Source organism: Necator americanus, chromosome X (assembly GCF_031761385.1).
Source record: "Necator americanus strain Aroian chromosome X, whole genome shotgun sequence".
Classification (NCBI taxonomy): Eukaryota; Metazoa; Nematoda; class Chromadorea; order Rhabditida; family Ancylostomatidae; genus Necator; species Necator americanus.
Window position 1 is genome coordinate 30,580,621 of NC_087376.1, and position 27,631 is coordinate 30,608,251.

A 27,631-nucleotide genomic window follows, 5' to 3' on the forward strand; every position below is an offset into this window, starting at 1 on the left:
TGAAACAAATGCAAAGAGTATATTGATCTTTCTGAATGTACAGTAATTCTGAACGAATCCTCACTAAATTTATTGAATGAAGATGTTCTTTCATCCAACATAGGAAGAAACCGAAGGTTGATCTGAGGTGGAATTAGTTGCTCAGAAGCTAAAAGAACAAACTAGCTATTGCAGTCAGACTATTGAATGACTCCAAATATGAGATGTGGAAATCTTGGACTGTCTTAGGTTTCCATGAAACAGGAGATAGTAAGGATATCGTCACGAGAGAGTAAGAGTGAATCTACGTTACGATTTTATTGCAAAATTGCGATTTTGTCCATGGTGTGGGTTCAATTCATTCAATTCAAAAAAAAGGAGTAATGGTGAAAACAATTCACGATACGCGATTGTTTGCACACTTTTGCGCGAAAAAGAGCGGAAATAAAAATCTAAGCACAATTAAGATCAAATATTTAGAATTCTTGCTTCTAAGGTTGCTTTTGAAGTTGATATTGGCTACGGGGAATGATGTATTAAATGTTTAAGTGACACTCTTTTTTTTACTGTGACTCCGACTTGGATCATATGCGTCCTCCACATTAAGTATTGCATCATTCTTACTCAATTCTTCCACAATATCGGCGGTCCGCGTGAATTCTGATGCAATACATAGCAAACTGGTGAATAAACAGTCCACTGGTGATCAGATCGTCGGTCAAGCTGTGACTGACTACTTTCTTCTATTCTGCAATCGTCCTACAATTCTAGAATATTCATCTCTTTAATTAGTACTAACTTTGAAACTCACAATTTACACCTTTTCTGGAGATACGGCGTTAAAAACACGACCACGAATTCCCTCCACAATCGCAGCTTTGTGGAATTCGTGTAGAAAGACATTTTCTGAAGTGCTGGAGAAGTACCGTCATAAGAAAGTGAATATTTGTCACTGCTTACAGTTAAATTTCCTGAAACCTTCCGGATGAGATTATTTAGATTTTAATGCTTGAAACGGATAACTCCTTCTTTTCGAATCGATCTAGAGATCCTGAGTGCCAAGAGGTGTAATTTAATGCATTGCTTGTGCTAGAATTATTCAATAACCCGTTTTGTCCAGAAATCATGCGATCACCGAAGGATCGGATGTGAACAAGAGCTCTACTTTTTCCATCCATTATCACCTGGATCCGCTTTTTGGTACCCAAAAGGAGCTCATATTTATAATAAACTTGTCAAATTTATTAGAAATGAATATAGAAGACGTGGGTTCAATGAGGTTAGTTTAAGTGAGTCCTTAATAGATCATAGATTTTTCTTTTTTAAGGTTATTACACCAAATATTTACAATTGTAAACTATGGCAGATCTCCGGACATTGGGAGCACTACAGCGACAAGATATTTAAGTGCTGTTTCTGCTAATTCAAAAATTAACAATTGCTTAAATTAATGTCTATTTTTACAAGGCTCGAGTTGGAACACGAACAATTTGCTTTGAAACCTATGAACTGTCCTGGACATTGTCTTATATACAGTAGTAGGCCACGCACTTATAATGAGCTACCAATTCGATATGCTGATTTTGGTGTGATACATAGGTGAGGTGAATCCGAAAAGCTTCATTTACAACTATTTTCTGTTGGTTTTTAAATATGATAATATAGATAATTAAATAATAATATAAATAATAATTACAGAAATGAGATGTCAGGTTCAATCACTGGACTTACTCGTGTCCGACGCTTCCAACAAGACGATGCTCATATATTTTGTCGTAAAGATCAGATCGGAGAAGAGATGAGGGTGTGCCTTTATTGAGTCCTGCTGACCTATCTGTTCGGTTAGGTGCTTTGATTTTGCAAAATAGTCCTTTATGTTTGGAGTCTTAAGATGAAAATGTACGGTTTTCGATGAAATTTTTTTTCTCGAAGTGGTCCCGCTTCTATCCTTTTCTAGAGTTTTTCTAATTTCTTCTCATTATTCTCCATTTTATTTTTTTGTGGTGCAATACCTACGAAGAAATTGTTCAGAGCTGCTTGGATTTCCTTTCATTTTGCTACGAGAAAGTTTTTGGCTTCAACTTTGAGCTAAATCTTTCCACTCGTCCTGAGAAGTTTCTGGGTGAAATTCAGGTACGATATTGTAGTACATTTTATTTCACCCTATGATTTATTGAATACGTTATGACTGTTCATGGATTCTAGACGTGGGATGAAGCTGAAGCTATCCTTAAAGATGTTCTGAATGAGTCTGGCAAGCACTGGGAGTCACATCAAGGTGATGGAGCTTTCTACGGGCCTAAGGTCTGCTATTTGGCTTTCTTCCAGACCAGTAGATCAATTATCTGGTATGTTTTGTAGATTGATATCACAATTAAAGATGCTTTGGGACGTAAACATCAGTGCGCAACAATTCAGTTGGACTTCCAGCTTCCTCAACGATTTGACTTAACCTATTTGGAGTGCTTTTCTTATTTCTTCATGTATTCAGTATTGTGTTTGTTGACCAATTTGTTGGTTTCCAGTGAGAATGGTGAGAAACACAGCCCGGTGATGATCCATCGTGCAGTACTCGGATCAGTCGAGAGAATGATAGCTATCCTGGCTGAGCATTGCGAGGGCAAGTGGCCATTCTGGCTATCACCGCGCCAGGTGAATTCTAAGGGATATTCTCATTTATTCTTGGCTCATTGGGTTATTTTGAGATTGTTTAGGCAAAGATTATTGTTGTACATGAGTCTGTGGATGACTACGCCATGGAAATCAAGAACAAGCTATACTGTCAAGGATTTGAGGTCTTATGAGATATAAAAATTGCACTGTTCTAATCATCATAGATTTGAGGTGGAATACGATCAATCCTGCCCGGACACACTAAGTAGACAGATCCGTAAAGCCTTGCAGACCCACTTTAATTTTATTCTTGTTGTGGGAGCAAATGAAAAGAAGAATGGCACAGTGAATGTTCGAACAAGGAACAACTCGGTACTTCCATGTTACTGTAAGAGGAAATTAACATCACAGAGCAGATTGATGTCATTCAGTGTCGTGGAGAAGTTCATCTGGATGATCTGGTGGTGAAATTCCGACGTTTTGAGGAGGAACACATCAGGGATACTGAAAATTCCAAGCTTTCGTTTTAGAATTAAAAACTAACATCGCAAATTTGTTGTTTTGATTTGTGTTTGTGTTATTATTATCTTACATAAAATTTGTGGATCGGTTTTTTTCTGTAGTTCTGTGCCTGTTTTTCTTTACTGTACAACATTTACTGGAAGTTTGGAGCTTTTGCCATTTCCTACTATTCATACTATAACTACTTGAGTAATTACGGTAAATAATTGTTGGATAGAAAACGAGAAAGCGGATTTCTCTAGTTTTTTTCCTTCATGACTCGCTTCATTTTGCTCCTTATCTCGGTATTTGTTCGTCAATCGATTTTCCATGATGACGTCATTCTGTTGGTTGTTACGAGGAACGGTGGAGTTTGTTTTCAGTTCTACCGTTTTCCCAGTCCACTATCATATTATAAAATTCTTAGTTCTACGTAGGTCATCCGTGGATTTGAGAGAGAAGTTACGATTTCACAACTACACATCCATTAAATTTTTTCTGTAAACGACAAAAAATGGAAAGTGTTGCGGGTTTTCATTCGCCTTGGTATAAATTCAATAAATGTTCAATTTATAACAAATATAATGAAAATTTTCGTATCGGTAGCAATTCTTGTAAGGTGGGAAGCAGCTGATTCGAGTAAAAATACAGTCGAGCTATCACTCACTCACGTACCCGTCACCTTCTTTCATACTGATAACACTGAATTGTTTACAAAGTGTATCGATAGTATCTAGTGCGCCAAGGAAATCTGCCACGTATTCCTGATGTTCCGATTATTCCTAGTCACATCCATCCTGATAGTGATTATCCATGCGGAAACTACTCTTGAGGTACTCGAAATTTATCGTAGCGTTCTTTTTAATGACGTTCTCTAATCTTTAGAAACCAGGATTGTAGAATAATTTTGTGGCATTTAATTGTCATTTCCTGATCTTAATTGCTCATTTATTCAGGATCGCATAGAGAAAGGAAAGGAACGACACAAGCAGGTAATGCAATCCATCTCTCTACTACTATTTATAACCACAACTATAGAACTTTAAAGGTAGTTGGGACACTTGTGAACCATATATTCACTTCTATAGAGCAGCGAAAAGAAAAAGAAGCTGCTGAGAGAGAGAAGCTCAAAGAGGTAGGATGAGTGCTGTGTTCTGTTTAGTTTATTTTTTCGATTACAATTATGATAAAACGTATCCGAAAGATATCTAGGAGCCTACAGACAATTAGAAATAGGTGAACATCACCTTGAATACGTCATATACATTCTTGAAATTTGTACTACTACCTTCTTGCTCTTTTTTTTTCTTTCTTGTACTGAACGGTTGGAGTTTCATATTATTAAAACTATCCAGAATTAAATCACAAGCAAAGGATCACTTATTTCTAGCTAGCTGACCAACTCAAGCCTTATGTTGACGAAACTAAGAAGAGAATCAAAGGAGAGCAGGTATGTGATCCACTCCATCGCTCGATAATATTTCTCATCGGAATATTTTTCCAGGAATTGTCAGAAATTGACAATGCTCTAGAAGAAGCTCAGATGCATTTGGCTGAAGAGGGTGATGCAAATGCAGAAGAAAAACAAGCGGAAATTGCAAGAATTCGCGATGAGGTCAATAAGGCCAAATGGGGACTGATGGTGGGAAAGATTTGTTGCAATTTGACCTCCTCAGAATACTATCATAAACCTACAAAAGTTCTTATTTTCGAAAGAAAATATTTTTTCCAGGATCGCTTACAAAAAATTCTACACGGCAAATATAAGCCAACAGTTGAAACGATGAAGAAATCGGAAATTTTGAACGAGTACGACAATGGATATCGTCTGGAATTTTAATTACATTATTAGTTTGAAATTCTGTTCAGAATAATTCTGGTAATTAACTGAGATAAAGTTGAAGAATAAGGATATTACCGAAGGGTTTTCCAGGATATTTGCCCGTTTTTCTTACCAAAATGTATCTTATTTGGTTTTGATATAGTTTAGTAATGATGATATAATAATTACAGAATAACGGGCACCTCTTCATGGCAAAGCGCGACATGGTTACTGCTCTTCCTTTGTGTACTTCTTTCAATCGCTCTTATTGCAGTACTCACTCATCAGGTTGTAGACTCTAATTTTAGTTACTGAACCGTTATGTACCAAAATTTAATGAATCGACAGTTCAGATGTCCAAGAAAAGCGACTACGAACGTCTTAAAAATAACAGCCTGATGTGAGCAACTGACTGCTACCGATATACCGTACCCTATTCTAATCTTAATAAAATTTATTTGCACAATTATGGATCTTAATAAACATTTCTTAAAGTTCTTGTCTCTCATTCTTCAATTTGAATATTTACAAAGAGGGAAGAAAATACCATCTTACCGTAAAGTGATTGTGCGGAATAATAACTCTACTGCATATCTTATACCTTTTTAAGTATACGAGAGATACTATAGATCCATGAATTTAAGGAAAATCCCATGACAAAGCGAAAATCTGAGGACGAGTTCAGATCATGTAAAAATAAATAGAACCGCACATGTAAGTATTAGTTGCATAGCCATACGAACTCCGTATGACTATGAGAGTTACTGTAAAGCCTAAAAGTTACTTAAGAATATCGATCACATCATGTTTTTAAAACAATTAAAAGAAAAATTAGTCGATATTGTAGTTCTTCGTCTAGTCAAAGTTCCCCTACTGGTATTAAGAAAATGAAGTAGTTTTCGTCGATTTTAGAGCAGCTTATGAGAAAATGACCTGGGAATAGTCTCGTTATTTAAGCAATATTTCTCTTGTTGGAACCTAAAAGATCAAAGCGAGGAATTTCCTTAGCGACAACAACAACATGGAGCTGAACATACTACCAAAGAATAGATTATTTACGGATTTCGTATTGAATTGAATTTGAAGATAGTATCTTCAAGTAACACAAATTCTATTTTTACCTCAGAAGTGACGAAGGCTCTAGTAAACCCTCCAAACAGTTCTGAATTAGATGGATAAATAACTAAAAAGTGGATTGAGGTTGTTACGTGAAAACACGAAAAATACTGAGAACAAAATTTGTAGATGGTCCAGTGAGCAAATAAAGATTTGAATTAATTTTTCTGGATCTTATTCAATTAGAAATGAACTATGTTACGTTGTGTTCAAAATCACTTCATCCAATTAAACGATATTTACCTACAAGAAATGTCGAAATAGGTACAAAAAGGCAAAAATCCACGAAATCGTACACACTATTGAAACAAAGGGGGAATAAAAAGGTTTGTGATCGCGATTAAGTACCTGTTATTTTATTCTTCTTAAGCTTTCACATCTATCACATCCAGAAAAATGACAAGTAACGGGATGAGACAAGTCAACGTTGATTATATTGTTCTACTTGCGATTCGTGAAAGTTAAATGAAATATGGATTCTTATCATTGAGAAATATTGGTTGTGAGGACATTGTGGTGGATTGCAGACGCACAGGATTGAAAGATGCCGTATCTTTCACAACCGCTTCGATTGATAATGGTCAATTCTCGTGACCTCAGGATTCTGCTTAATGGATCATCCATCATGGACCTATATTCGTCCAGAACTGAATGCAACCTCAATCTTCGCTGAAATATGTGCCCTTTTTGATAAGAGATAACTTCATTTCTCAATCAAAAATTGAGAAACAGCGGAAGATCTTCGTTTTTCCTTTAAAAAAAAATTGTTCACATGATGCAGTTATCGACCTTTTTCACTTTGTCGAGGTATTATATCAGTTCTGGAATTTTTTTCTACCTATCCAAATACACAGCCAACTATCCAACTCCAGAAATCTTCCCAGTATTTTTCCGAATGGATGTTTAATCAAATGATATCCTAGGTCATCTTTTGGCGGGTTACCACAGGACATACATTCGTGGTTTGTGGTTTTATCGATGTATTCTGTTTATCTGTGTGTCCTTGTAAACATATGTGTATACGATAAGATTAGAATCACATGCAATCTATTATTCAAAACTTTTGCCATTCTATATCATCTACTCCCTATTTTCTTGTTTATTGTCATTTTTTTTTCAAAAAGAGGTGTGTGCAACCAAGTCTATAGGTTTTCCACAGAAAAAAAAAATCAAAATCATGTTCATACACCTTCATGATCCACTTCTGTACGATTTTTTTTTCAGTGGAGAAAAATTCGAAGTGTTTGTAGGAGCTGTTGGTCTATTGTACGGCTATCCCAATATTTCTCGTATGTTCACGTATTTTTGTGGTCCCTGAAGTAGCTGTTTCGCAACGTGGTTTGGGGTGATGTGAAAAATTATCAGCAGCTAATGTGAAAAAACATGACCGCTTCCATGTAAACACGTGTCACGGGAGCACATCGTTCGCAGTCCACATTTTCCGATAGTCAGTTATGAGTTCTAATTCCAACTTCTTTTTTTTCACAAAAATGTAGCCAGATAGATTTTTTAATTTTGTCACCACCTCAACTATTGTGTCGGTTTTATCGCAAGAATATAGTTGCACGTTTTAATTTTTTCAATCTCTGATTAAAAATGCACTTTTGTTAGCTGATTTAAATAAATGTGATAAGCTTTCTCTGTTGGAAAAACAATGTTCGATACGTAGAGACACGACAATTTTTTTTTACGTCTTTCATGTTTTTCTTTTAGGAACAGATCTTCCTCGTTTCTTCTCAGTTTATACAGACTAGTGTCCACAGAAGGTTCCATTAAGTTTAGAGCTTTTGGATAATTCTCGTCCTCTTTTTTTGGTTGGAAATTTTTCTATTTACCGGTTGTAAATGAAAAATCCATGAATAAGTTAAATTTTTTTCAGGAAATAAATAGTTGAATGCTTTCCAGCTGAATACCTACCATTTCCACTGATTGATATTTTTCTCCTGCTTAGTAAATGTGTTCGTATACAGTACTTGCAAGAGTCTAGAAGGCTTCGCTGTCCGATGTACATCGTATCAGCAATTCTCATCAACTTAAATTAAGTTGCTCCTCATTCCCCTCATTGTCCACGACGTTCGTCCCTGTTTTAACCTCTTGCAGATTCTATCGTGTTTGTTTCACTACAAGCGGTTCTTTAATGCCACGAAAAACTCAAAGACTCACCAAGTAGTTCGTTTTAAAAAGTTTTAGTTATTTCTTTGCGGTAATTAAGTTTTTCGGGGCCATTGAGAACAAACATCAAGCACATGGAAATATTTTATTGAATTGTATTTTTCTCAAACACATGTACAGAAGGATAGTAGTAATTTCGGAGAATTTTGAACAATTTTTTTACTAGCAATAAGTACATCGATATTTCAGATGAGAATAGCAGTCACTTTCTGTATACTTGCTGCCTGCATTGTAACCAGCTCCCAGAACGAGGATGCCACTTCACTTATAGAGGTGAATAACTTTCAAAGCCTATGTATCGCACAAAAACAGCATTTACGACGACGAGAACGTTCTCTTCTCCACTCCAGTTCAATCCTAGCATTAGACGAGAAATACAAAGAGAAACAATTCTAAACACTTCACAACTTGAGCAATTGCCTTACAAAACAATGCTAGAACTAATTCGCTGATTCTGAGGAACAACGCTGCTGTGTTTCTTTAAGTTTTCTGGAATACGACTTTTCCCAAAAAAAGACATACTCACTGTTGTTTCAGTCCCTTCTCGATGTTGATCGAGCTCTGGCCAACGAAATAAAGAAAGATATCTCTCAAGCGAAGTTAGTTCAACAGATTTAAAATGGATTAGATATATATCCTTAACTTTTCAATAATCTAGAGAAAAACAAGAAGTTTTACGTGATGAATTTGCCAAAAATTTGAACGATTCTGTGCAGAGGCTTAAGGATGCTCTTGGAGAGAGGCTAGATAAATTAAGAGAGATCGAACAGGTTAGTTTTTGTCACAACAATTACAGCAAGAGCATTATAATTACCCGAACCTTCTATACAGCTTGGATTGCGAGAAAACTGGCATAACTGGCCATGTAGGGAATTTATCCAGTTTTCTACAAGCCAAAACGCTTCCTTATGCAAACAAATTTAGCCTTTCAAGACTTTTTTTAAATTAAAAAAAGATTATTTACCTTCTAAAAAAGTATTACGAGAGTCTACCAATAGACCACGGGTTTTGAAGGCATACAATCTCCAAGATAGTGAAGAGAAGAAGAAAAGTCTCAACGAATGGAAGAACTTGTTAAAAGGAATAAACGAGACAAAAGTTGCTCTAGAAGAAGAGAAGGAACGAGAAATGGAACAAAAGAAAGAGGTGGTCTGATTTTCCACTATATGTTCAAAACTAGAGAGACTATACCGTTTTACTGGATATTTTCATTCCAATTATCTTAGAAACTATGTACAAGCTGCAAAGTAAGAAAGCAATGTTCTGGAAACGAAAATTTTTTCTATCTGTGCTATCCATACCTTAATAAAATATGCTCAGGTTGATTAGAAGGGGAAGGTTGTTGTAGTACGATAGACGGTAATTTCGGTTCATGAAGTAAAATAAAACTCTTGGTTAGAACACATCCAGTTCAAATTTATAACTCTATCATTAGGGTGAGGTGAGAGATCAGATGGCTGTGCTTAGATTTGTCCTTTGTTTCAGGATATCCGCAACCTTCTTAATCAATTGAAAATGGCATACGAGAAGAGAAAGGAAGAGAAAGCTGCCGAGAAAGAAAAGGAGAAAGAGGCAAAACCTCCCTCTGAACAATTGGATTCAGTCGCTATGTTTACAAGTTTTGAAATTTGAAAGGTTATTGTTTAGCAACTTCGTCAAGCATGGCAAAAGGCCAAGGAGAAATTAAATCAAATCCAGGGGAAACTGAACGATTCAGCGAACGCTAAAGAGGAACGCAGGAAAGAGGTGATTACAAGATCACAGATTTACTAGTAAGTTCAGGGTCGCAATTACTGCGAATGTTGATTAAGATGCTCGAGAGTATGAGGTCAACTTTGGAAGAAATCAAGGCAATCCTAGGCCAGGAAAAGGCGGCACGAGATCAACAACGCCAACAAAGACATGATGCATACGAGAATAAAGTGAACCAAATCAAAAGTGATATTTCTGTAAGTAAACTATTTGTGTACACATTGGTCACATATCGAGTGAACCGTGTCCCAGTCACGAAAAGATGATCTGGATGCACGTGAAGAGGAACTGAGGGAAAAGTACGCAGAGTACAAGCAGAAGCAGACCGAGCTTGAGGAATCAGTTCAGGTGCTCGTTAAGAGGAAACTCACTTAAGACGAACTCTCAATAAATCCGTTGCAGAAGGCGCTGAGAGACTCCGTTAAAGCGTCTGTAGTGATGGAATTGGGAGATCAGCTTCAAAATACTCTGGACAAGGTGGATATGATGTCGTTTTTTCTTTGCAAATCAACAATTTATGTTGGCGTTAACATTGAGAGAGGTTCATCTCTTAGCTTTTCTTTTCCAGAAAACCCTCGAAAAAGTGCTATCGCAAAATCAAGCGAAACGAGAGGAAGCAATGGCAGCGCCAAAGGCTACAGTTCTAGACGAGTAAGCTATCCATAAATTAAAAAGGGTACAGTGTGTGGTGTTAATCAATCCGCTTGGGATGCGCAACCACGTTCACTTCAATCCAGAATCGTTTGAGGTTCACGCCCGTATAACGGGCCCATACAATTACGTGAGGGGGCTAGCCGATGTGTAAAGTCAGTGTTTTTAACCTCCCAAGTTTGGTGCCAACTTATCGGCCCGGAGCGATGAAAGGCTTAGTGACCACTAGGGCCGACTCGAACCTTCGATCGGTGCTCCAAACAGTGGAACCTCTTACCGACTGCGCTACACTCATTCCAAGCTATCCATAATATCCATAATTAGAAGATTTCTCTAAAAAATCGTAACATAGATGAGTTCTCCGACTTCTACTTCTTGTCTCCAATTTGTTGCCACTTTGACCTCGATACCTCGTGAATTTGCGCAAATGTAGGAGTAAAAACGTTGAGTTGAATAGGTGGGCAATGAGAATTTTCGATGATTTTCGATGATTGATTCTCTAGAACTCTTAAATTCCTGTTGGTTGCTTGGTTTTCTTGTAATCGACCTGCTTTTTTCCTTTTAGAATTACCGGTGTTTCCGCATGGCAGACTGTGACATGGATCCTATTAGCACTTTGTATTCTTCTTGCCGTTGCACTTATCGCCATGATAATCTATCAGGTAAACAACACGTTTAACATCCAATTTTGTAGCTTATCTAGAACAGTGATCTCTAAACTTCTGGTTCTATACCTCTATCGTGGAGTTCCTCCTATTGCGATGTTAATTATTCGTAACATTTCTTAGATTTCGCTAAAGCATGGACGTGTCTCTTTCACATTTCTTCTCTATTTTTTCATATCCTCGGTTATGTAGGAATTACACGCGGTCAAACTTTTAACAGTGCTTAGTGATGTCGAAGCAGTCTTAAGGAGTTAAATTTCGGGAAAGCGAGTGAATCTACTGTGGTTTGCCATTAATTTGAACTAATTTCTAAACTTTAGAGTTTTATGCGCTTTGTGCTGCCTAAACGGATTTGCGCTTTCTCGCTTTAGAACCAACACTCACAGTTTCCTCTTCATTGCACACTATTTTTTTTCTTGGAAACTGAACATTTTCGTTAGAACCGCAGCTCTTGAAAAACTCATACAATAATCCCCTAAGCAAAAATATTCAGGCAGTATTTTACCGTTCTCTTTGTGTACTCTTTCCAAGTAATTATTACTATTATATTATTACTGTTTTATTTAACTTCCTTAAAGTTGTACTTAGTGTGGAATTTTTACTACAGCACACGCTGGAGCTCCTTGTAATTCTGAGAAGCGTAGTCAGAAGAAATTCGCTTTTCATTGTTGAATTACAGTAATAACGTACAGTTTCGCGAAAATTATCAAATTAGGATTAGCTTTGTACATGGCTCTCCTTAGTAGATTTTCAATATTACTTTACATTTATAGGTTAGTCAACGCAAAAAATATCATCGTCTGGACGGATACGACGACGAACGTGTCCCAATTGCTCAGCCTGTTATGAATCCCGGGTACGTCCTTTATGAAGAAAAGTACTCAGTTGAAGAAGGATACTCCTAAACAGAATTCATCCTATACATACGTTCTATACGTCTTCACTTGAGCTGTAACTTTCGCTCTCAAATTGTTCAGAGGACCTGTTCTTTTTCTGAGTATATGTGAGATGATGAGGCTTTCTAAGTGTGTTACACATTTTATGTTTTATATTAGGTTGATTTTTCGTCTTTTTCCCCCAACTACATTTGCTACATTTGTCGATTTCTCAGGTACACAGAGGAAAAAAAGCCGTCAATGCCTCCAACCTCTTCCGCGCCTGCCGTTCCTTACGGCGAAACGCAACAATTCTAGAAACATGACAAAAACAACGAATTTACCACTGTACACATATTTTCTGTCCGGATTTGACTCACTGCATGTATAATAAGCAGTTTAGCATGAATAAACGTTTTATTTTATTTTTTCTAGGCGGTCAAGTGTTGCCAATTTGGAATTATGAAAAACCCAGACCTAAGGTGGACAGAGAATCATATAAAAAGCAAGTTCCGTGGTTGAATCGAGGAGACAGCTTTTGACTTGTTGCACTGATACCTTTCGACAGATTCATGCAAGAACAGTGAAAATGTCTTCGGATGAACTGACAGTCAAGATAATGAAATAGGTTTTGCAGAACCGGAAGAGTATACGATTCTGGTTCTGCATCGAGTCTAACCCGATCATCATATAACTAAAAAATACTATCGAGATAAGCCTTCTCAGGTTTTGATGGTAGGGATGTTTTACATCAGTTGTTTAAATTTTTACGTTCATGCAAATTGGAATTTCTTGCTTTCCACACGGTCGAGATTGTGATTTGATCCGAAAACGATGATGGGAATTTGATTTACAGCATATGTAGTAATGGAAAAGGGCAGTTTGAAATTAAAGATCCATACATGTTGTTTACTAACATCAGCTCGATCCGAAAGACAATAGGTTTCAAAAAAACAGTAGGATGACCTTTAAGTGGGACGCCTATCAAATAAACTTCGAATAAATCTAAAAGGTGAAATCTGGTCGGTCAAAATCCCTGCTGTTTGTGAATGGGCGATGTTTCTTGTAAAAGCTTTTCTAGCCGAGCCGTAGTTGATGTTGATGAGTCGCAATAACGAAAGGTGTCTAAGACGCCTTATGCAAAACACGCGCCAGATAATTCCCGTAAGATGAATGTTGCAGTGTAGCACCGGAGAACGACCCAAAATCCAGTCATGTGTCGGCCGTTTCATGCTCCAAAAACTTATCGCTAGCAACAACAAAAGCAGCGATAACAGGCTAAACCGCCGTGAGACCCGCATTAGCTGATTTTCTTTGAGAAACAATGCAAGAAGCGATAGCGATCTGCAGAATGAGTACTTTGAACAAATCTCTGTGGTGCGCACTCTTTTTTCTGCTTCGGTAATCCGATAGACGAAGTGTATAGCAAGTTCGCGACGTGATAAAAATTTATTGAACTCACATCCGATGGAGAGCTGATCCCACAGAATTTTTCATCCATCGCCCAGCAGACAATTCATCTCGCATGAGATGCAACAATGATTGCTCGAAAATAGGAAGTGCTATCATCTCTGAGAATTGCTGGGGAGCTGTTTTATTCCTTTAAAAACTTTGTTTCTGGCTTCTATAGCATTGCAACTTTCTAATTGAAGCCTCTCTGAAAATGGACAACTCACCGAAAAAGCCGATGCTGGTTACAGAGCTCTTTCTTCCGAAGAACAAAGGTAATTGAAGCCAAACGGGGATTAGGAAGATGCTCTGTGGGCTCCTTGTAAATTTTATATTGGTCGAAAGCTCTAAACAATATTAAAGGCATCACCCAACGAATCTGAGGTGGCACGGATTTCAGGTGGAATATTCGTATACGAGGTCGTAGATTATGGAGAGGGGGGTGATTCCATTCATTTCTTCCTAATTGCCCGGAAGATGCGGCGAGTGCACAAGGTTGGCGCGTTCCAATCGAACTTGTCGGAAAATAGCGCGCCGGTACGCTCGAAGTCGTATATTCCGGGCTGTTTTTTACGGCAATTAGGAAGAAACAGACGGAATCACCCTTCTCTCCATAATCTACGACTCAGTATAGACATAACCCACCTGAAATCCGTACCATCTCAGATTAGTGGAGTGATGCCCTTAAACAGATTAGATTTTGTGGGATGCAATTGCCCAGTTTCTTGTTCTGCCTAATTTCCCTGGAAATGAGTATCTCTCGAATGTCATTGTGATTCTCTTTGCAAATGCAAATATAAAAATAAACATGTTCGCCTTTCTCTTTGGTTTTTTTTCAGGATTGCTTCGTTGTCCTGGTAGAAATCGAATTTTCGCTGTGAATTACGGTGAACTGAGACTACAAATGAAACCTGTACGGCAGTGATGCTTCATAACGCAGCTTCCGCATACCTATCATATATTTCTTTCCAGTTGTCTAGTCAACAAAATAACGGGACCGAAATACGGTAATAGTCGCTGCAAGGACGCTACTATGGGTGGAAGTTAGCAGAAATTTCATTCTTGCAAATGTCCTGTTCTGTTTTGTTGACCGCCAGTCAGTTTGCACTTTGATAAAAGATTGATATTGCAACAATTGTGCCGAATTTGTCAGTTTTGCAATATTTTGGAAAATAAGTAATGTTAAAGCGTCTTCCGTTGACCCCTCATAGTAGTTGGAATTTCTGTCTTAAGAAAGTTTCACTCCCCTTTCACTTGTTCGCCTGTCAGTTTCCTAAAAGCGAAGTGCTTTCAAAAACTCGAGTCGCCCACTATTAGTCATCGCAAAACATCGAATTCCCTATTACGACGTAGTATTATATTCCACCCATGTTGAGATGACAAAACTGCAAAGTTCGAGGAGTTTGTGATGTTGGAAGACTGACGCCTACGTTACCTCGATTACTAATCTAGATCAGCAACAGTGTGATTTGTGAAAAGAGATGCGAACAAACGTGAAACTACTCCAAAACTAAACTATACTCTTAAAATTTGATTCATCAGCGCTGGATGAAGTTCTTTGTTATTAGAACAGAGGAATGTTTTTTTCCTTCTACATCAGGGATAGCTGTGCACGTGTGCACGTGTATGCACGTCCCTCGCCCCTCTCACCGCTCATTAAAATTCTAACGAACGTTTGGTATCCGAGAAGGCTTTGTTAGCGTCGTCTTCGAAAAGATCACCTAATGTGACAATAGCAATCGCAGTTTTACGATCCATTCTCTGTTTTTTACATGGTTAAATTCCACAAACACCGTCGGACTGGCGTATTTGCTTCGAACTCTTTTAAGCATAGACCTGCTTCAGGTGTGAACAGGAATGAACCACGTTAGCCACATTTGATCACTATAAATCAAAACCAACAGATTTTATAACCTTCAAATTGTTGTCGAATATCAATCACATACAATTCAGTGTGGCATGTGTGGAACGATACGTACTCCGAGAGAAGAACTTTTGAACGAGTTCAATTCAGTTTCCGTTTTTTGGAACATAAACCTCATCAAATCAGTTGCAAATTATGAACAGTATTCTTCCATAAAAGGAGCTCCCCAAGCGTTAATGGGTCGTGAATCGAAAAATGTCTGAAATCTAGAGAAATTCAACTGATTGAATGACCCTATTGTCAATTCATTGCCCGTTTTGCACTCCAGAAAACCTGTCCCGACTATGTACCTGTGGGACGAGGAACAACTGCAGCGCCGCAAGATTTGCTCGGTGATTTGTTCCTAGAAGAGAAAGTCGATGACCAAACACTTATTGTTACGTCGTCTACTCTCGATGAAGTTCTAGAAACGGTAATGATTGGTATTTAGCAGAGCAGTAATGTGATATCTGACAAAGTTGGCGAGCTCGGTAAAATCAGTAAGGGGTTGTGAATACGAATCAGCGCGTTTCATTTTTCTGCTTTAGTGAGGAGAATAAGCATAATTAATTCCGTTTGGCCTTACACTAGAATACATTTTGAGCGGATTGTCATGATTTCGTAGATTCAATTACAATTAAATCGTTGGCACAGCAATCATTTGTGGGAACTTTCCTGTGCTGGACTTAATGTGAACATAGATAGAATCATGTGTAGTGCTAAATTTGCTGCCCCACGGTGCTCTGTTCCCGTCCTTCGCGCTACTGTCGACTACTTAATATAGGCAATTTCGTTCACTCTTTAGAACTCGCACTTCAGTTGCTTACTTTCGAAGGAACGTGGCACGCGAGCAGTTCTGCTCAGTCGCTTCTCTGATGATGTAGTCTCAAGAGTCTTCACCGGGTGTTTTGGTGAGAAAAAAAATTCCGAAAAAATGCGACATGCTATCGAACGAGACTTGCGGTGGTTCTTATTACTCGGTTCCGCTAACTGCTGGCAACGCCGCTCGCGAAAAAACCGTACCGCAATGGTCACAGCGAATACTAATTCACAACGTCATGATCGACGTAGTTGTAGTGCGATGTATTTTTTTCGATGCTTTCACTGTGTTAGCCAACAGCACATCCATTAATGCGTTATGTGTGTGCGTGTGTGCGCGTATAAGTGCGTTGACCTTCTCGGTTTTCTCTGGGATGATCGTTTCGAACGCATACCGTCCTTGACGATTATCATGCCATTCGCAATCCGGCACTGGGCGCATTTGAAGCACTGCATCTGAGAATGCGTTAGTCGCAGACCCTCTTCTCCCTCACTACGCAGCCACTCGGTAACATGTCTCCATATGCGACTGTTGGAAGCAGTAGCAATTCGTGGTTACTAGCTGCTCTGTGAATTTGAAAGGAGAACTTCCCGGAAGTATTCCAATGTAGATGGGTGCTATTAACCGGAAATGAGATCCGAAATAACTGTTTCATTATGCCGTAGAAGAGAAGTATGAATGTTAAAAGTGTCGTCTTGGAGAGTCGGTCTTAAAGGGGCGTAGGCAGTTTCATCAACTACAAGACAGATACGCCACTTTTGGGTTTTTATGACACTACGGGTCAAATTTCGGTTCCACCGCTGCTGTTGTGAGAAACATCCAGCTGACTGGGCTTTTTCTTCAACTGGTGATGTAGGCTTAGGGAGAGCTCATCGAGCTTATTTACAAAAAGAAATAACATCATTGCAAAATATTTCAGACGACTCACTTGATCGCTTGAATGTTGATTGTTAACAAAATTAATTTTATGAATGCTGTCGTAGGTCGTAGTCTCCATAAATTCCCTTTTTGCTATTTATTGTCGAAGTTTTGTGGTTTTTTAAGAGGTTTGAGAATTAATTGATAGATTTGCGAGCCATTTCACATTACGAATTTAGGTCAAAATAGTGAAAAAACGTTCATTCTTCTTCTATATAGCTGTGTTCTTGCGTTTTGTTTCCATAGATTTTCAGACTACATAACTACTAACTAAAGTAACTGTTACTAAATTTCAACACACGATAATTTGATGCCCTAATCAAAGAAAAACTAATGAATCCGCATTGTACTGTAGGTTTCTTTTGAAATGTGACCTTTAGCTCCGACCTGCCCGAAAATCTTCCTTTGTGTAACTCTCAGAGTATTGGTCAGACACGAGCAACTAATTAATTTTAGACCGTAATTCTTTTACAAACCAGACTGTGATTCGCTTTAAAGTTATATGCTATTTTGAGTGATAAAAATAAACTCATAATAAAAAAAAAAATAGTGCTGTTTAGCTGTTCTATTTCTATTTACTGATATTTTTCGATGTTGTCTGGTCGCATACCAGAATAATTTCTGCCACAGAGTGTAAACTTCCTTTATTTCACTGACCTAGTCATAGAACGTTATGGAAAAATTCCGAGTACGGAAAAAAACATAGGCGTAGACAGATGACAGTACATCAAAATACAAACACTGTACTACTATATTAGTAGTTTTCAAAGAGAGTTAAGATCGATTAAGTCGATACTAACAAATTAAGCGGACTGATCAGGAATTTTGTGATCAGTGAAAAAAGTTTTGAAATTGACTTTTTTTCCGCGTTTGGAACTGTTCGTGAAGTGTTAGTGGACAACTGTGATTAAGAAAGCTCATCTGTCGCATTCCTGCTTTTCGCGTATGTATGGAAGCGTCATCTCTGATCAGCTATTTCCACTATATCCGGAATCAAGCATTTCCGAGTGCTTCTAATTCCGAAGGAATCTTGTCCTAGGATGTAAATTTAGTGTTCTTTAACTTAAGCACGTAACATTAGGCAAATTCGTACGTTCAAAGAAAAAAAAAATCGGGTGTGGCCGATTTCGGACGCAACTACATGAAAAGTACCCAGCGGAATTACGCTACGAGGTGGAATAGATGTTATGATTACGATAAATGTCTTTAGTAATTTGAACATACAAATATCCAAAGAGACAAAATCAGATCTTTACAAAATAATCACTATAAATATGTTTTCGCCATTCTTTCGTTCTTTCGAATTTGAAGCAGAGCTTCGGGTCTGGCTGACCTAACATTCTCTGTTTTCTAATCTCCCAATGACAAGAAGATAATTTTTTTTCATGTTTACCCTTAACTGAAAACTATCATTTACAAGTAAGACTGAAGTAAAAATGAGCTCGTTGTTTTAGTGAATCATTTTGTAGTTGGGTGATGAAACACTGGAATAACGGCATTTTCCAGAGATGATTCATGAAAGTGGTTTAAGGACGATGGTACACGTTTATGGGCTGTGGGACACTCGTTGGACTTTCAGCGAAAGCAAAACAACTCTATAAGAAAGAGCTTTCATCGAGTTCCGGTGACGTTTAAAACCACGCTGCTGATCTCTTTTAGTCTTCCATCAGACCACCATCATAAAGTGGAAGTTTTTTGAATGCCGACGGTCTCAGAATCAGTGACTGCTCCCGAGAAAGAAAGGAAGCAAAGCGATGAAATGTGGCAGCATGTGATGCCATGTCTAGAGATCTCCACTCGGTAATACGACGAAAATAGGTGATCTATGTTGATTCATTTCCATTCTATCACAACGCATTTTTCCTTTGAAGGAATTTCCGTCACGATCGTCGCCCGATAACGCCACCCCCGCCCGGCACTCGCTTTTCGTGGCCACAGGTCTGCGGATTGTTGATTCGCGCATCGGTTGCTATCTGGTGCAATCAGAAGCACATAAGTTGCTTGCAGTTTCCTTCTAAGGTCATTTGTTGACTGTCGGACACGTTGCGAATTCATTGCTATGTCAGATCTTTTTTTGGGTTCACTCAATTAACAACATGTGTGACGAAACAGAGTGCGATCCGTTCCATGTACTTTTTTTCTCGCATAAAGATCAAACATTTTGGGTGCAACATGTGGTTACAAAATCGAAAGATCGTGGATATCATTCTTGTTGTGAGAACGTCCCGAAAGCACATTCAATCTACTGAACATATAAGAAAATTTTCTAGATTTCCATTGTGGATTGGAAGTTGGTGGCAAAGTGGTGGCAGCATAGGGGAAAATTGTAGTTCTTACCGAGTTTCTCCTTCAACCTCCTCGCTACATGATTATAAAAAGTTGTAACAAATATAAATATTAATTGGCATTCACTTTAAAAACAATCTGCAGAACATCTTCAGAAATGGTCGACTATCCTTACACATTTATGTCTTTCGAAATAAAAACATTCAAAAGAAGAACAGAAAGCGTTCGAAAATCACCTGTCTTCTGCACGAGTTCGGGAACATTGACGAAGTAGATAGCATGTGAATACGAGTTCATATGGAATGTTTCCTCAAAAATGTATCAAGTGCCTTAGAAGAACTTGTACGTCATTAAACTCCTCTTTACAAAAGCATTCACACTAGTGAACAATGGTTAAAATCACATTATTAAATTATAACAAGTTCAACTCTATGTAACTAGTAACACTGCTGACCTACCACCTCCTGAATGATCCCCGGTAATATTAATTTGTATTGCGTAGTGGCGCAGAAAATTGAGGTGAAATTACCTAACAGGTGGAACTATCCACATCTAAGAAGAGCGGTGCTTGTGTAACAATGTACTTAGTTGAAGAATTTCGGTTTTTCTTAAATCACAAAATTAAGTGGCATTGACTTATTTCACTCATTCGAGTTTACACTTTGTTGAGTAGTGTTCTCTGCTAGGGGTCGTGCTAGTGAGTCGTCTAAATCTTAGGTTGCCGAGCTTCGTGCTATTGCTGGTCGACCTTGAAATTTCAGTGGAATTCCGAAAGAACCTTGAGATCTTTTATCAGAACGCACTCTTTGACAGTGTCGTGATTTCTGATGTACACATCATATAGAGATCATCTCTTGAGAAGAACAGCATCTTCTCGTTGCTATCTTGTAGAGAATAAGGAGAAATAGTTTAGATTCCTTCCGCACGACGATCGTGAAGACATCCATAGAATCTGTTTGTAAGACATAAAAAAGATCTGTGCTTTGTGAAATCGAACTCAACGTGTGATGTGTTTGTACCAGAAGACAGGAGTGTTAAGAATTCAAAGCATATTTTTTCGCTAAGGTTTTACTTCTGGAATGACCGGGACAAAGCTTGACAAGTCTGTAGAATGCACGCCTCTGCAACTCATATCATAAAATTGATGCGATCATTAGACTTGAGGAAAAAATCATTCCAATGAAGTTAACTGCACGAACTGATTATTAAACCAAGCACTACTCAGTTCCACTTTTGTGCACGAAAGCATGCTAAACCCGGTCGGCCACAAACCTGCAAAACCACAACGGATACGCCTCAACATTGGTGGTCGCCAATGAACTGAGCAGATATCACTTTTTTCCCCGTTAGCGATTATGGATAGTAAGTGTGCATCGTATTCTCTCGCATGGATATTGGACTGGACAACTCGTGTGAAAGTAAAGGTGTACATATGTGGCTATCAGTTACCGTCAAGAGAAACTGTCACAGAACAAAAAGAAGGATACAGTGTTTGATGAGTTTGTGAATGATAACTGTTGTTAAAAGCCGTTTTTTCAATATTAAATCTCCAACTTTTTATAATCTCTGACCTTCCTACCACGAGTAACACATAGTACGGTCACATCATAGTCTTTCTTAGATTAATCTTGATGATAGTAAACGTTGCAAATCCTGCGGCTCACTTTGTCCAAGTTGCTTTTAGCTAATCCTTGTAGCTGTGCTGTGCAAAGTAAAGCATTTGAAGAAAACATCACCAATGATCAGTACTTTCAGTGCTCACTAGGTTCTTCATAATATTATATTTGTAAAAATAAGATTTCCGGTTAAATATTTGTGGTTATTTTTATTCATAGTTAATTTAATGCAGATTCAGGTGAGTGATGAGTTGTAGGAAGTTGCTGAGATATGTGTTTTGGATTTCAGTGATGGCTGAGTTTAAAATTTTTGCCAGGAAGTGTTCGTCGTGATGTGATTTTGACATACGGACAAAGCGAAACCTTAATTGTGTTATTCCATACGGCCTGTGATTCAACTCGTGCGGCTTGGCCGAGCGGTAATCCAACGTGTTGAAGGGGTACAAATCAATCACCTCGAAGCGAACTGAATTCGCAGTGCCGTCGAATTAGCAGTTTCGTGTAGAACAACCGCTGTCTGGCGTATCATTGTGTTGGAGTAAGGGAGAACAATTGAGATGCGAGGAAGTGTGAGAGCTGATCATCTGGGTTCTCAGCCCAGCTCTCACCTTGGGCGATCGAGTCGCAGCCCACCCACGATGCGCATAACATGTCGCAAAGCTTGAAAACGCGTCATCAAACAGGGTATAATTTAATGTGCGTTGATCGAAAGTGTGATTTCGCGTGGCCATGTCTCACTAGCCCGAACAAAACCTTCGCTGCTCGTCTACTAGCAGCCTTGATTAGCTTCCTATGCCTGTAGAGTGCAACCGAAAACCGAACTGATGAATGGCTAACGGCGACCTTGACGGGGTTACCAACTCGGGCATGTGTACTGTGTATCCGAGTGCGTGTGTTGCGCGAAACGCTCAGCAGCAGCGGTTCATCGTTTGGGAATTCGCATATCTGTTACATTGAAGTTGAAGTGAACCTGACCTTGGCGCCTTTACTCGAATGAAGAAGATACCTTTCAGAGATAGCCAAACAAATAAGAGATACAAGGCAGAGTGCGAGCGCGTACACACCCGAACGCGATATTGGCAGAAGGACACAGGTACAGGGGAAGCATCGAGCCTCTGATATCTGGTGGGGAACCACTCAAAGAAAGGCAGGGGATTGGTGGAAGAATCACGAAAACTCGACCAGAAACCCGAATGAACACCAACAAATGGAAATTTTTGCATTAAAAAACTGTGACCGTGTGAGCCACACCCGGCGGGACATCATCTAAGGTGTTGGTGATTTATATTGTGCCAAACAATCGCACGTCGTTGATCAGCGTGCTGAACGTGTGCCAGAAACTGCGTATGGATGCTGCCGCGATGACACACGTGGAACGTGTCCGTCTGATCATCGTACTCAAAATCACACTTGATGGGTGGTCCAATTTATGTTGACAGAAGCAATACGTCTTATGAAAGTACACATAAAATAACACTACTAGAAAAGCAGCACAAAGCATGTACCCCGAATCAATAGGTTTTTTTCTTGCAAAGGTGGAACGTTGACGTTTTCTCCGACATCATCATCGCTTCGCCTGTAGTTTTTCTGAAAATTTCCTAGTGGAACGCAATTCCGTTTTAGTAGATAGGCGCACAAAACGAACTTTGATTTGCAGAAACTAAAATTTTGATTAGAGATCAATTAGGATCTTACGCAACGACAACACCTTGCTCCTCTCCAAAAGAGTACAATCAACAGTTGTACTGTTACCGATACACATACCGAAACATATGTTCCGTCACAGTCTCTGCAGAATGAAAAAAATGTTCGGATTCCGTTTTGGAATGACTTGAGTACGGTGTTAATCCAAAAACACACATAGACGATAGAAATAGTGATTTTGGGAAAAGCAGACTTGGACAGTTGAGGGGCCGCCCAAACTGTGACTCTTCAGCAATGTGGAGATGGAATGGCCGTAAATTTTTGTCCTCCCGAAAGAATTTCAAGTATTGCTGGCGAAAGTAGTTGTAGTTGTGTGTGTGTGTGGTGACCCTCTCACTTTTGTGGTCGATTAAAAACCGACGGTCTGCAGTTTTTCAAATGGCATTCCTCAGTAACACCTTTGGTCGGAACACATTCTTACCACGGTGGGTGTTTTCTACCTACGTTTGTGGTATGTTTGGAGCGGCCATGAAAGGATAATAAAAGAGCAATTAACGCTAAACTTATACGAGAATGTCGCTAATAGACTAATCAGGAAAGGAAGTGATATTTGGTGAGGGAAAGAATAATTGTAACGTGGTACGTCTGGGGTCCTACGAGGAGTTCTAGTCCTCCTCTGTTTAGATTGGCCGATAGTGGATGAATATGAGCGATCGCATGAAGCAGAACGCCGCACGTACTCGAACTCAGAAATGAGGAAGGTGTTGTTGTGCCGTTTGTAGAATAGGCGTTGTACCTTAATTAACATTAGCCCGCTTACAAACAGGGAACCCGTCAGCGTCAAGCGTCGACCTTGGGCTGTCGCCTCGTCGAAATGCGCGGTCTATCGCCATGTTTCACTGCTGTCCTTCGCTATTTCGTCTACGTCTAGCCACGGAATCACCGCCCTACTCGACTATAAAAGGCAACTCGCCTCAGGGAGATACCAGGTGGGCATAGCATCCCATACAACAACGGTAGGTCATCTCAACATTTCGAAGACTCCACATTCATCGCACACTCTCAATGTTCTGCTCACTTCGGCATCTTTCAATAATTCTGTTTTCGGCGATGTCACATTTCAGTATTTTGTTGATCATGTCTTTTGCATTCGCCATTTTTGGAATGATGTGTGGACGGTAGAATTTTACGAATCTTCTGGAATTTTTGAACCAAATTTCCCTCTTCTCTGTATCCCGTTCTGACCTGCTCAACTATGAGCGTGTTGGTTGAATTGTCTGAATATGTCCTTGTGCTGCTTTCAGATGAGCAGCGAAAAGGAGCTCGAGATCGAGGCTAACTCTCTCCGTAGAGTCGCCTTTTTTGGCGTTGCCATCTCCACGATGGCGACCCTCGTTTGCGTCATCTCGGTCCCAATGCTCTACAACTACATGCAGCACATGCAGTCGGTTATGCAAAGTGAGGTTGACTTCTGTAAATCTCGCTCCGGAAACATCTGGCGAGAGGTTACCCGAACACAGGTGTGTTCCTTGCCCGACATACGACATACATACATTTTGCTTTTTCAAAAGACGAACTCAAATGGTAATTGCAGGTGCTAGCCAAGGTCTCCGGAGGAGCCCTCAGAAGCCGTCGTCAGGCTGGATACACCTCTGCTGGAGTTGAAGGAAGCTTCGACTCAGCCCCTGCTGGAGGTTGCTGTGGTTGCGGAGTTTCTCCTGCTGGACCCCCTGGAGCCCCAGGACCCAACGGAGAAGATGGAGCAGATGGTCAGCCTGGAGCACCTGGTAAGGACGGACCCGACGGACCTCCAGCCACCCCCGCTCCTCCTCACGACTTCTGCTTTGACTGCCCCGATGGCCCCGTCGGACCTCCAGGAAACCCAGGACCAAAGGGACCCCCAGGAAACCCAGGAGCCGATGGACAGCCTGGAGCCCCCGGACAAGCTGGAACCCCAGGACCCCAAGGACCCCCTGGACCTCCTGGAAACGATGGACAGCCAGGAAACCCAGGAGCACCAGGAGCTCCCGGACAACTCCACGAGGTTCCCGGACCCAACGGACCCCCTGGACCTCCCGGACCACAAGGACCCCCTGGACCCGATGGACAGCCTGGATCAGATGGACAACCCGGACAGCCTGGACCCCAGGGACCTCCTGGAGACAATGGAGCTGCTGGAGCTCCTGGACAGCCTGGAGCAAACGGAGAGAATGGACCCGATGGAGAGACTGGACCAGCTGGTGAGTCAAGCATAAACATACGCTCACACATCTTTTATCATTTAGTTTGTGAAAATCTTGATAACGCTATCAATTGCAGGAGGATGCGACCACTGCCCTCCACCTCGTACCGCTCCCGGATATTAAGCGAGCATCGCGATTCACTCAGTGTATTGTGCCACAGAACCTCTTCATTTTCTTTTTGTTCGCTGAGCGGCTTATGTCTTTCCGAACAAGCAAAACTAAATAAAAACTTTAATATAAGGTGTAATTCGTGTATCCTCATGAAAAATGGGCCATCAGAAGAGGTCCAAAGAAGTGGTCGGGTAGACCGAAGGAGTTTGAATGGCGAAAGTTGGCGCGTTTTCGTAGTGAGTTGTAAGACCTGGACCACCGTCACAAGCGGTAAATCAAAGGCGATGATATTGCCAAGTTTCGTTTGCTTCCTCGAGTCGGTTCCGCGATCACAGAACAGTTCTGATGGCATCGGAAATCATGTAGTTGTGGTCAGCAGCTGACGAAGAAACTCATGTTGAAGTGGATGCACTGATAGCGGATGTTTCGCCTTTGTTGACGCTATTTCCGTGCATGTAGCTGAATTCGAATTCGAACATTTGAGTGGTTGTGTAGCAAAATGTGAACCGGTTTCGGGACTATCATTTGTCAAAGCATTTTTCGCATCAGAAAGGAGGCGTCTTTTTCGGAAAGTGAAAGAGAAAAGCTGAGGATGACCGGTTTCCAGCTGTGATCGCTTCACGAAAAAATTACACACTCATACGCAGCGTGAATTGTTTGGAGAGAGAAGATTCGCCTGAGATGATGAGTTGGAGAATTTCTTGAGGAAGATCTCCTTTTTTTGTCGAAAATATTAAGATTCAAGTGTCAATAAGCAATGCGTTAACACCGTCGTTGATCTCGGCTCGTTCGGCACACGATCGGGTCGTTTTTATGACGGCTCGTGAGCTGTTTTTAATAGGACTTATCTTGCTTTTCTATTCGACAGATATAGATGGTTATCAAAATGGGAATGCTATGTAGAAGTCGATAAAAGACATGAAATCAGATAAACACGCTCCACGTTCCCCTCGTATCGTCATCATTCATTGCTTTTACGTGCGGTGAATCGGAATGTTTTAGACGTTGTATGTTTGTTGGAGAGGAACAGAACTTTTTCGCACTTTTAAAGTGTTTTACTCGCTGCAGTGCAATTTCGGGTCGGTCGATGTTACGCTTGAAGATGTGCAGCCGGTTAGAGTACGTACGGTGACGGTAGTTTACACGAGTGAATGTAGTCGGGCGACCGGCACCTTTGAAATACGTTTTCCAAAAATTCCGTATCCATTATGGGTCGTTGCCTTGAAACCCGTACAATCAATTCACGATTTAACGTTAGATGCATTGAAATGATAGCAATAAAGAACCTCGTTTAGAACTGAATTTGTACACAGCACCGTAGTTAACTGCACCGTATACGAGAAAATCGTGAGCGTAAAGATACGGTTACGATAGTTGTGTAAATGAAACTGTTCCTGCGTGTTTGCTGTTATCTTCCGACAGTAACTGGAGGAACACATACAGGAATTTCCCAGCAGAACGATGGAATTTGGAATTTTGTGAAGGGATGCAATTGGGCTACTGAAAATTAGTTTTTCCATTTCTTATTCACCATTATCAATAACTTTGCCTGACCTTGATCGTTTGTAGAAACATTTTGTGGATTTTCAGTATTGTTGACATAACAAATCTCTTTTGTTTTTTATTACTGAACTTTGTGACCTTGAAACTCTGTTTGCGGGTGCAGGGAATAGCTCAAGGATCTGAGCACGTTGTCCATACAAGTGACATTTTTATTCCTAATTTTTTATATGATAATGAAAAACTCGAAAGTGATTCCGATTCCGATTAAATGCTCTACTTATAAGAGAAATTTCAACATTACAGTAATTTGATAGACCTTAGTTCCAAAACTTCAAAAGATAATAAAGTTGAAAAACTTCACATAAGGTGTTACTAAAGGCGCGAATCACTGGAATATTATGACCTTTTTGCAAACAGTAACATTGATTTCAGCGAGTTCTCTCGAAATAATGTCTGGATTTTGATTTCTTTGAAAATTAGCAGTTTTTCGATATTGTAATAGTGAAAATTGCACTTTTCCCACTTTTTTTGTTCTCTTTTTGTGCTGTTTCACCTTCGCAGCTATTCAACTCTTCTATCTATTTCAAGGAAAGAAAATTAACTCAGAGCCTGAGAAAAAGAATCGCAATTTTACGGCTTTATTTTTAGTTGTTACTGTGCATTTGCTCTATATGTCGTTTAATGTCATATTAGAACAAGTTCTGCCCTAAAGAGTGAGCCGACTTTCTTTATTTGACCTAAGGAAAGAACGTAAAGTTTGGAGACCGAGATTAAAAAAGTCGGCGGAAGACATCAGATGCCGACATGTATACCGTAACCCACAAAAATAGAGACGCGGTGCGAAAGGTACACTGTCTCATTTATGATGACTAAAGCCCTAAAGAACCTCATGAATAAGTCTTCAAAAGCAGAGGGATGTGAAAGTCTTTTCAGGAAAAAATGAACAAAAATGACATCATCACAAATTGTAGTTACAGTAATTTCTTCTCCAC

General features: G+C 39.7%; 3 protein-coding genes across 7 annotated transcripts; all 3 read left to right on the forward strand.

Moving 5' to 3' along the window:
• Positions 1–984: 984 nt before the first annotated feature.
• RB195_025982 (uncharacterized protein) lies at positions 985–5,319 on the forward strand (the record flags this gene model as incomplete). 4 transcript variants are annotated; one of them, XM_064214328.1, is made up of 19 exons in its annotated part: positions 985–1,046; positions 1,100–1,244; positions 1,307–1,386; positions 1,447–1,578; positions 1,678–1,783; positions 2,011–2,112; positions 2,185–2,283; positions 2,341–2,441; positions 2,505–2,631; positions 2,694–2,774; positions 2,824–2,964; positions 3,831–3,926; positions 4,050–4,085; positions 4,142–4,228; positions 4,484–4,543; positions 4,598–4,735; positions 4,826–4,902; positions 5,107–5,203; positions 5,269–5,319. In XM_064214328.1, 19 exons carry the CDS (start codon positions 985–987, stop codon positions 5,317–5,319), a joined length of 1,818 nt encoding a protein of 605 aa, XP_064070209.1. The 4 variants fall into 4 exon arrangements, with proteins under 4 accessions (XP_064070209.1, XP_064070210.1, XP_013291247.1 ...); XM_064214329.1 differs by lacking the exons at positions 3,831–3,926; positions 4,050–4,085; positions 4,142–4,228; ... (3 more) ...; positions 5,107–5,203; positions 5,269–5,319 and adding an exon at positions 3,024–3,122 and having other exon boundaries at positions 985–1,044; positions 1,100–1,258; XM_013435793.2 differs by lacking the exons at positions 985–1,046; positions 1,100–1,244; positions 1,307–1,386; ... (6 more) ...; positions 2,694–2,774; positions 2,824–2,964 and having other exon boundaries at positions 3,861–3,926.
• Positions 5,320–8,392: 3,073 nt separating this feature from the next.
• Positions 8,393–12,464, forward strand: RB195_025983 (uncharacterized protein; the record flags this gene model as incomplete). The annotated part of the gene is made up of 13 exons (XM_064214331.1): positions 8,393–8,476; positions 8,741–8,802; positions 8,862–8,973; positions 9,218–9,349; positions 9,689–9,775; positions 9,851–9,949; positions 10,015–10,152; positions 10,208–10,303; positions 10,358–10,432; positions 10,524–10,606; positions 11,172–11,268; positions 12,045–12,127; positions 12,383–12,464. 13 exons carry the CDS (start codon positions 8,393–8,395, stop codon positions 12,462–12,464), a joined length of 1,230 nt encoding a protein of 409 aa, XP_064070212.1.
• An 86-nt stretch (positions 12,465–12,550) lies between these two features.
• Positions 12,551–25,148, forward strand: RB195_025984 (uncharacterized protein; the record flags this gene model as incomplete). Of its 2 annotated transcripts, XM_064214332.1 has the most annotated exons (5): positions 12,551–12,628; positions 15,788–15,931; positions 24,087–24,302; positions 24,377–25,022; positions 25,102–25,148. In XM_064214332.1, 5 exons carry the CDS (start codon positions 12,551–12,553, stop codon positions 25,146–25,148), a joined length of 1,131 nt encoding a protein of 376 aa, XP_064070213.1. The 2 variants fall into 2 exon arrangements, with proteins under 2 accessions (XP_064070213.1, XP_013291250.1); XM_013435796.2 differs by lacking the exons at positions 12,551–12,628; positions 15,788–15,931.
• Positions 25,149–27,631: the final 2,483 nt, after the last annotated feature.